The sequence below is a fragment of the Phyllostomus hastatus genome, unplaced genomic scaffold, assembly GCF_019186645.2.
Source record: "Phyllostomus hastatus isolate PE091 unplaced genomic scaffold, TTU_PhHast_1.1 phas_contig_133, whole genome shotgun sequence".
In the NCBI taxonomy this organism is placed as follows: Eukaryota; Metazoa; Chordata; class Mammalia; order Chiroptera; family Phyllostomidae; genus Phyllostomus; species Phyllostomus hastatus.
Genome location: NW_025333577.1, coordinates 73,831 through 83,731, shown reverse-complemented (window position 1 = coordinate 83,731; position 9,901 = coordinate 73,831). Strand labels below are relative to the sequence as shown.

General features: G+C 48.7%; 1 protein-coding gene across 5 annotated transcripts; it reads right to left on the bottom strand.

Moving 5' to 3' along the window:
• Nucleotides 1-553: 553 nt before the first annotated feature.
• Nucleotides 554-3,705, bottom strand: LOC123825288 (HLA class I histocompatibility antigen, B alpha chain-like). 5 transcript variants are annotated; one of them, XM_045848708.1, is made up of 8 exons: nt 3,590-3,705; nt 3,042-3,427; nt 2,590-2,752; nt 1,738-2,013; nt 1,530-1,640; nt 1,067-1,099; nt 910-957; nt 554-750 (listed from the first exon to the last, which is right to left on the bottom strand). In XM_045848708.1, exons 1-8 carry the CDS (start codon nt 3,669-3,671, stop codon nt 746-748), a joined length of 1,104 nt encoding a protein of 367 aa, XP_045704664.1. In that variant the 5' UTR covers nt 3,672-3,705; the 3' UTR covers nt 554-745. The 5 variants fall into 5 exon arrangements, with proteins under 5 accessions (XP_045704664.1, XP_045704650.1, XP_045704643.1 ...); XM_045848694.1 differs by having other exon boundaries at nt 1,530-1,665; nt 2,590-2,865; nt 3,101-3,427; XM_045848687.1 differs by having other exon boundaries at nt 2,590-2,865; nt 3,101-3,427.
• Between the last annotated feature and the right edge of the window lie 6,196 nt (nt 3,706-9,901).

Here is a 9,901-nt window from a genome sequence, read left to right as displayed (position 1 = left end):
CCTACTGGGCTCTCCCTTGGGGAGGAACTCTCAGAAGAAACCACTAAGGACATGGGCTCCTTGGCCATGACCTTCCAGGACTCAGCATCCACAGAATGAAAACAGTGTCTGCAGTGGATTAAGGACAGTGGACCCTGGAACAGTTCCTGCAGTAAGCAGGTGTTCCTAATAAAATCAGGTGTTCCTCATTTTTGGATTGGTCAGCTCTCTGCACCCCACACAGACACCCCTGAGGACTACAAGAGGGGGTCCTGGAAGCTAGGGGCAAGTCCAAGGCAACAAAACAGCAATTGGTTAGCATCAGGGGACTCACCCCTCAAAGCCAGAGGTTCCAAAAGGTACATTCAGATGTGCGGGGAAAAAACCCTTAATTGTTTATGGAGCACAGGTGGTCACAGGAACATCACTGGGGAGCCGTGAGGTCCCCTTGTCCCATGGCACACAGTCTGTCCCTCCCGGATTGTCTCCACACCTCATGGTAAGTTGATGAACTTAAAGTGACTAGAACAGCTTAACAAATGGGGTGAAGGTACAGATAGAAAACCACTAGTGGAAACCATACAACTTGGCATTTTTAATCTAAATCACTTCTGTTTAGATTATGTATATAAATATATAGCCAATTTGAATACAATGTAGGCATGTTCAGATGCTGGTTGCAGAAACAGCAGTCAGGGATCCTTCAAATCCCAAGGGGAGGCAGCAATGACTGTTTCAGCAGCAGGTTCCGTAGAAAGCAGCTCTGTCACACTGGGAAAGAAAGTTGTCATGAGCAAATGCAGGTCAGTCTTAGAGTGTCACATTCTCCCACAGCCCACCTCATGCTCAGAATGTGCCACTCTGAGAATCCACAAAACCCAGTTTGTCTCTCAGTCCCAATCCCCCCACTTCCTGCCCTCAGGGTCTCACCCTTAGGAGCTGTGAGAGACACATCAGAGCCCTGGGCACTGTCGCTGCCTGGGGAAGACACAACAGCAGAGTTATGGGTGGGGGAGTCCCCCTCACAGACTCCAGCCCACATTCTCCCAATGGTCCCAGATGTCAGCTCCCCAACACCCAGACTTACAGGCAGCCTGAGTGTAGCTCTTCCTGCCTCTGCCTGAGGGAAGAAAATGTTCTGTGAGAAGTCAGGGGAAGGCTGGATTCCAGGACTCTAAAAGAGCCTCACACTCCTGAAGGACAGGGAGATTTCCATAACTGTGACAACACCCAAGTTAGGGTCATGAAATACAGGGACAGTACATGTGTGGGGACTGTACGAACTGCCCTTCTGGACATCTGTCCTCAGCAGGGACCTTCCCCTCTCACCTGTGACAGCTGGGAATCAGTCCCCATCCCTAGAACCATCAGGAGACAAATGTGTTCTTCAGTTTCCCACGGGCCTCACTAAAGAGTCAATGTTAGGAAATAGGCCCCAGATAGACAAGCACCCATGTGGGGACATGATGCCCATTAAGGAGGGAGAACACACTTCCACCTGAGCTTGACCCCCAGGGGGACAGGAAACTCAGCCCCTGACCCTTGCCCACCTGAGCACTTCTTCCTCCACAGCACAGCTCCAGCAGCTGCAGCTCCAAGGAGACCCAGGGCAGCAGCGATGCCCACGATGATGATGGTGATGGAGGTCTGAGGAGGGGGATCTGTGAGGGGAAGGTGAGAGGCCAACTTCAGGCCGGAGTCCTGACCCTGCTCAGGGACACCCTGGAGGGATGCTCTGTGCCCACATCCCCTCCTCACCCCATCTCAGGGTCAGGGGCTCAGGCAGCCCCTGGTGCTGCATATGGCACGTGTATCTCTGCTCCTCTCCAGGGGGCACGACCACAGCTGCCCACTTCTGGAAGGTCCTGTCCCCTGCAGGCCGGGTGTCCACAAGCTCCATGTCCTGGGTCAGGTCCTCCCCATCACGCTGCCAGGTCAGGGTGATGTCAGCAGGGTAGAAGCCCAGGGCCCAGCACCTCAGGGTGACCTCGTGGTCAGAGATGGGGTGGTAGGTCACGTGTGTCTTTGGAGGGTCTGAGGGGAGGGTGAGAAAATTCAGGAAGTTTGCATGGTCATGGGACACTCTAGCAGTGCTCATATGACCACCCTGACAGTGGACAGGACAGTGGGGGTGGGAGAAGGGAGAGCAACACCCAGACACCAGCCTGGACAGAGGTTTCTGAGATAATCTCTTACTTCTGGGAAAGTTCCAGAAAAAAGCTGAGAACTTAGGGTAGGAGTGTTAGGGTGTCTAAGGGGAGACACAGACTCAGGTGGAGGCTGAATGACTCAGAAACCCTGAGTGAGGTCTCCAGAGAAGATCTCAGCCCCAGAACCAGGGAGAGCGTCCTGGTGCACCAGGTGCTGCAGGGTGTGAGGGAACCACTGTGGGGTGTTTCAGGGAGGGGCTGGGTCCCTTACTGTCCTTTAGAGAAAGCTGGGCCCAGGGGTGAGTCACAGAAGAAGGAGACCTGGGGGACTCTTCCCTCTCCCGAGAAGGGTGGGGGTGGGGGGGGGCGGAGATTCTGACACTGCCCCATTTTCCTCCTCTCCTTGCAGGAAGCCACCCCACCTACAGATCCCCTCTCGAGGAGGTCCACATCCTGGTACCTGCTCGCAGTAGGGTCTCCTTCCCCTTCTCCAGGTACAGGTGGAGCCGGTGCAGACACTCGCCCTCCAGGTAAGCCCTCTGGTCCTTCGCATCAGGGACCCGCACCACCTCACGCCAGGTGACTTGGGCCGCTGTGTCCGCTGCGGTCCAGGAGCTCAGGTCCTGGTTCAGGGCGAGGTATTCGGTGCCGTCGTAGAGGAACCGATGGTACCCGCTGAGAAAGCGCCCGTCGGACCCCACGGTGCAGCCATACATTTCCTGGTAGGTGTGGGACACTGACCCCGCCCCGAGGTCAGCCTCGCCGCGCTGGCCCGGACCCGGTTTCCACCAGTGCGGACCCGACCCTAGCAGAGTCGGGTCCTTAAGAGAAATTCAAACCCGCCAAAGTACCCACGGGCTCCTCCCCAGCTGGGGGCCGGGCGGGTCCGCAGCCTCGGGGTAGGGCTCGGACCTGGAGACTCGGGGGACCCGGGCCCCTCTGTTCTGATGCGGATCGCGCGCGCGGCTCACCGTCCTCGCTCTGGTTGAAGTGGCCGCGCAGGTTGTTCAGTTTCCCTCCATTAATCTCCGCGTAGTGCGTGCAAACGCCCGTCCGCTCTTTCCAATACCCCGGCATCTGCTGCTCCACCCACGGGTCCTTCATCCACGGCACCCGCGGCTCCATCCTCGGGTTCGGGGCGTCGCTGTCGAACCGCTCGACCTCCGTGTCGTCCACATAGACGACGCCGATGTACCGGGACTTCCCGCGGCCCGGTCCGGACACGGCGTTGCTGAAATATCGCAGGCTGTGAGGGCCTGGGGGCGGGGAGGACGCGCGTTCTTGGTCCGAGGTGGTTCCTGTAGGGGCCGGGGGCCATGGAGACCGAAAAGGGGGCGGTGGTTGAGATGGGGTGCAGGGAAGGGGGAGGGGGCGACTCCGGAGTCGGGTCTGGGGTCTGGGTCGGGAGTGCTGGAGGCGTGCTTTCCCCGGAAGCCGTTCCCTCCTGACCCCGCACTCACCGGCCCAGGTCTCGGTCAGCGCCAGGGCCCCCGAGAGCAGCAGGAGCAGCGCTCGGGGCCCCAGGATGGGGACCCTGAGCATCTGGGGTGAATGTGTTCTGTCTGGTTCCTGGAGTGGGCTGATACCCGGAACCACGGTGACGCTGATTGGCTTCAGTGGAATTCTCCACCCAATGGGAGTGAGAATCGGGGGAAGCGTCGTGAGTATCCAGGCAGAAGGAGGGGAGAGAGGGAAGAGGAAAACCCCCAGGGAGAAGGGGACTCCCTGTCACAGAGTCCTCGCTCCAAATATGGCCCTGGGCTGGGACCTGGGAGGCGAGTCTGGGGACACGTGACTCTGCCCCAAGCCCTCCTCCCGCAGGGTGAACTCTCTGTCCCCTCGTCTCCCTGAGTCCTGGCCGATGGGCTGTTTTATTCAGCGACTCTCAAACATTTTGTATCAGAACATCTATACAGTCTCACAAACTAGGCCCGGACCCGGGCCATAATTTTGTTTGTGTGTGTTACATCTACTAATATTTACCATACAAGGAATACAACAGAAATTTTAAAAAATTATTTAGGCTAATATTAATAATCTATGACATGTTAAGAGAATAAAGTTTTTATTAAAAATAATATTTTCCCAAATACACAAGGCAGTGAGAAGAGTGGAGCTGCTCACATTTTACATTTTTGCAAGTCTCACTTCTTGTCTGTATCATTAGAAGTCCACTGGACTTTCATATTTGCTTCTGCATTTAAGTTTTTTTTTGTTGCGGTATATGAAAATATATACAGCCTCATACCAATATGTAGGAGGAACATTCTTAAAACTGTGTTAGTGTGGATATTCATCTTGGATCATACACTAAAGCCTCAAAGCGGTAGTTTCTGAAAGTCTCTTTGCAAAGTGGGACCTGAAACAAATCCATTGAGTATTTCCTACTGTTACATTACTTCAGTGGTTCTTGTACTGACGCAGGGTTATTTGAAAGTGATGCATTGTTTCACTAAGTGATAGAGATCTCCCAGTGTTGGTGCATTTAATGACACATCATCAAAAATCACATTTGTTAACATTACCACAGATCCCACTGGAAATGGTTGTCAGCTCTGGGAAGCTGTCTGGCTGCCGTGGTGAGACACACGTTTGCCAGAACCCTGGTTTTCCTCTGAGAGCTTCCATTCCATCCAGACAACAAGTGCTGTCAGGTGTCAACTGCCTGTTGACTCTCCTTGAGGGACAAGCTCAGGTTCATTTGAGAGAGTGTTTACCAGTTCACCACACCTCAGTCATCACAGGTTCTGTGTCTCTCATTCTCTTAAGTGAACTTGCTGTTCCATGAAGAAGAGGCTGGCTCAGCCCTCACAGGTCACTTTCCTGGGCTCATGGTACTTGGGAATGAATGTAGCAGAAGTGTGTTTGTGCACTTTCCCGGTCATCCTAGGAGGTATTTTCCATTTTATTCTCCATTTTCATGAATGACAGTTTGGAAATTAATCCATTTGTAAATGAATTCAAGATATATTTATCTTTTTAAAAACTATTTTTTATTTTTCAATTACAGTTGATCTACATTATTATATTAGTTTCTGGTGTGTAACTCTGTGATTAGATATGTATATGCTTACAAAGTGATCCCCCCATAAATCCAGTACCCAGCTGACACCGTATGTAGTTATTACAATATTATTGACTGTATTCCCTGTGCTGCACTTTACATCCCCATGACTATCCTGTAACCACCAATGTGTGCTTCTTAATCCCTTCTCCTTTCTCACCCAGCCCCCAAACTCCCACTCTATCTTGCACCTGTCAGTCTGTTTTTCTGAATGTATGAGTTTGTTTCTGTTCTGCTTGAATACTTTGTTCTTTAGATTCTGCATGTAAGTGCAGTCACCTGGTATTTGTCCTTCTCTGTCTAATGTATTTCACTCAGCACCATGCCCTCCGCCATGGTGTTGCCAATGGAGAGATTTCATTCTTTTTGTGTGTGTGGCTGAGGCAGATTTTGTTGTGCATGTGCACCACTTCTTTATCTCACCATCTGTGGATGGACACTTAGGCTGCTTCCCTATCTGGCTTTTGTAAATAATGTTGCAGTGAACATATGAATGTGTCTTGTCTCTTTTATTTAGTGTTTTGGGTTTCTTCAGATAAGTACCCAGAAGTGCAGTGGCTGGGTCCTTCTTTCTCTCTTGTCATATAGCCTCTGTTCTAAAGTCTTTTTTTGTCTAGGATAAGTATTTTTACCACAGCTCTTTTTGTTTATTTGTTTCCATTTTCATGAAATGTCTTTTTCATCTCTTTACGTTCAGTCAATGTGTTTTTGGATCTGAACTGAGTCTCTTGTAGACTGCATGTGTGAGGGTCTTGTTGTCTCATCTAGTCAGCTACCACATGTCTTTCGATTGGAGCAATGAATTAATTTTCATTTAAAGTAGTTTTTGACAGATAAGCTTTTATTACCCTTTTAGTTTTCATATTATTTCTTTTATCTTACCCTTTAATATTTCCTGTAATACCAGTTTGGTGGTGATAAACTCCTTTAGCTTTTTCTTGTATGGGAAGCTCTTTGTCTGAATTGTGATTCTAAATGATAGTTTTGCTGGGTGGAGTAATCTTGGTGTGGATCCTTGCTTTTCATCACTTTGAATATTACTTGCCAAAAGAAATTTAAAAAATGAGACTTGCCAATCTCCTTTGGCCTGAAAAGTTCATCTGGAGAAATCAGCTGACAGTCTTATGGGAGATCTCTTGTGGGTAACTAATTGCTTTTATCTTGATGCTTTTAAAATGCTCTCTTTTTTCTTTAATCTTTGGCATTTTAATTATGATGTGTGTTGTGTGTGGGCTTTTTTGGGTTCACCAGGTTTGGACTCTGCACTTTCTGGACTTTTATATGTACTACCTGCACCAGGTTAGGGACATTTTCCATAACTGTTTTTTAAAAATAGGGTTTCAATTCCTTGCTCTGTTTTCTCTTTCTGGCATCCCCAAGATGCAAATGTTGGTACACTAGAAGTTGTCCCTGATGTTCCTTATACTATCCTCATTTTTTAGGACTCTTTCCCCACCCTGCTGTTCTGATTGGTTGTTTTCTGCTTTTTTATCTTCCCAATCTCTGATCTGATCCTGTGCTTCATGTACTCCACTGTGGATTCCCTGTAATGTATCTTCATTTCAGTTATTGTGTCCTTCATTTATGACTGTTTTCTTTGTTTTATTTCTCCATTTTTATGTTTCTTATACCTTTGTTGACATTCACACTAAGTTCTTCTACTTGTCTCCTTAGCTCATTGAGCATTTTTATAATGTTTTGAACTCTGCATCTATTAGATTGCTTGTCTACATTTTGTTTACTTCTTTTTCTGAAGTCTTGTTCTGTCCTTTCACTTTGGTGTCTCCTCAATTTGGCAGTCTTCCTGTGATTGTTTCTATGTGTTAGGTAGAGCTGCTGTCTCCTGTCCTGGTAGAGTGTCCCTGTGTTGTGGGTGTCGTGTAGGGCCCAGTGGTGCGGTTTCCCTGACATCCCAACCTGGGCACTCCTGTGTGCCCCCTTGTGGGCCATGTGCACTTTGCTGTTGTGGTTGAGTCAGGATGGCTGTTGGCAATGGAAGGGATTTATCCCCAGGCTGATCAGCTCTGAGGTCTGGCTGCAGCCACTGTGGAGGCTCTGGTGCCTGCTGAGTCTGCCCCATGAGTGGGTTGCTGTGGAGGGGGTGGGGTGGTGTTTTGTTGTGGTCAGAGCTGTCCACATGTGTGCTGGCTGTGGGGTCTCTTGGGAGGTGCAGGCCAATTTCAGCCATCACCTGTGTCCTATGCAGAACCACCTGGCATAAGCTATAAATCAATCTGTACATGGCTGCTTCTTGTGCTGGGCTTGGAGGTACCTGGGAGAGGCCAAGCTGTGAACCAAGGCCAACTTCCCCTAGTCCTGGGCCTGGGGCCACTTAGCAGTAGAAATGGAGTGTGCCTCAGCCAGATGAGGCTTATTTCAGATATTTTAGAAAAGTCCACGGCTTCATCCAAGAGAGGTTGTTTGCATGGAAAGTCACTGGAAAGGGCTTGAGTGAGCCTGAAAGGTAGGTGAGGCAGGGTTTCAGGGAATCACCAGGGCAGAGTGGACAGTGTGAGCCAGGGGGATGGACACTCAGACACAGTGCACACCTGGCAGCTCTGTGGGGGGAGGGCTCATCAAAGGAACAATGGCCTCTGTCAGCCCTTCTGTCTGAGAGAAAGCAGCCCCCCTCCCAGCTCTTGCCCTGATGCCAGACAATTTAATTTCTCTCTATATTTTCCTCATGTCTTTTGAGTTGCTGTCCCAGGGCTGGAGCTCAGAGGAGTGTGTCTGAGTAAGTCCATGCACTGGCCCTTTAAAAGGAATGCCCAGGACTGCAGAAGCCCTTTGCATCACTAGCCTCAGTCCCTGCTAGTTTTTACAACCCGAATTGTGGGGAGACCTGTCTTCCTGGTGTTGGAAGCATCGTCTGGGGGTCTTAGTGTCAGGCTGAGACAGCTCCCTCCTTGGACAGAACCCTCACAGCTGACATATCTCTCCAAATTTTTATCTACCACACATGGTTGTGGAACCAGTCTGCTCAGCATCTCCACCCCTCCTACCAGTCTCAGTGGGGCTTCTTTAATTTTGTAGTTGTAGGACGTTTGTTCAGCTAGATTTTAGGCAGTTCTGAATGATGGGTGTTTGTAGTGTAGATGTAATTTTGATGAGGTAGTGGTGCAAAGACATTACTAAATTTACCTACACAAACATCTTGACTGGAAGCAAAGATATTTTTAAATGTTGATTTAAATTTGCTGATTTACTAACAATAATATTTTTCGATCCTTTAAACATGTTGTTAAAGTGACACTGGTTTGTTTTCTAGTGTGTGAGGGGTGGTGGTGAGGAATGCCTGCTGTTCCAGTTGGGTGTCCCAGCCTCCATTCTTGCTAAGTTTACCTCAGTGCAAATGTGGGCACAGTGAAAAGGCAAAGGATGTCCTTAATCTATGAGAATAGTTTTGACCTCATAGATCCCATGAAAGGCTCTTAGAAACTTCAAGTGTTCCACAGAGCACACTTTGAGAATGGTTGTTCTGGATAAACTGGGGGGAGTCTCCCCACTGGCCCCATGTCTTGCACCCCCCTCACTTCCTAGAATCCCTCTCCCTGATGTGGGATCCCTGCCTCCCCACACTTGGCTGAAAGCATTGCCCCTGGGTTCGTCTAGAAGAAAGCTCACCCCCTAGAAATGAGATTTCAGACAAGACTGTCCTTGGTCTTGGAAGGGAGGTGTGGGGACAGATGTTTCTTCTTTGGAACTGGCAACAGAGTGTGCTGAAGGCACTAACCCACCGGTAACCTAGTTGTGTTTGTTATACACCAGCTTAATATGAATTCACAATCCAGACAGAAATCTGGTGTCGTCTGTCAGAGAGATGATGTTGTCCCTTTCATTTTTCATGGGTCTAGTGCTCTAACTGGAGGCCTAGACAACATGAAGAGCAGTTCTGTCCCACAGAATGTTCTGGAACAAGGGGTTGTTCTGTGTCTGCACATCCAACATGGCAGCCACTGGCTGCAGTTGGCTGTTGAGAACATGAAGTGCAGCCTGTGTGTGGAGCAGTTGAACTTTTACTTTTATTTCCTGTTAATTTAAAAGCCATAATCATCTGTAGCTGCCACATGAAACAGTGCTTTTCTGGAATGTTTTAGTTTGCAGTATATGCCTACCCCTCAAAGACACTGTGTGACTCATAGATTGATGTACATTAACAGTATCTTCATATGGAATGATGGGTCTTCCTTTGTCTGTGAGGGTCTTAGATGCACCCTCAGGATAGAGCTTGTCCAAGAAAGTTTACTTCTTATGTAGTTAACAATTAGAGTGTGCAGACATTAACCAAAATGTGATATAACTCCCTAACGTTGTAAATGATCAAAAACGCTCCTTGCTGGAGTTAGTCCTTGTGCACATCACTTTGGGACCCTTGGTGTTGTTTGTGTTATGCTGGTGAGCATAAGCAGGCACATAAATCTTTACTTCAAGAGAAAATATTTGTTGAACATAACATATATCAAATACATGCAGGCCCCCTCCATACTCATAAAATTGTAAGGCAGAAGAGGTAAACACTGGAATTCCACCTTGGAATTCCTTACATGTTACTCCTCCCAATATTTCCTCCAGAATTCAAACAATTCTGTTTCCCTTCACCCTTGGCCCTCTCTCCTCTAGATGAAAATATATCTAGAATTTTTACAATTGCGCAATGAAAGTTTTTCTAAGCAAGACCGAAAGATGAAAAACCATGAAGGAAAACAAA

Coding starts and splice junctions, on each gene's coding strand:
- LOC123825288 (XM_045848687.1), bottom strand. CDS start 3,671: ATGCTCAGGGTCCCCATCCTGGGGCCCCGAGCGCTGCTCCTGCTGCTC. Junction 2,866..3,100: donor CTTCAACCAGAGCGAGGACG/GTGAGCCGCGCG, acceptor GGGCGGGGTCAG/TGTCCCACACCTACCAGGAA. Junction 1,641..1,737: donor GCCCCTGACCCTGAGATGGG/GTGAGGAGGGGA, acceptor TTCCCCTCACAG/ATCCCCCTCCTCAGACCTCC.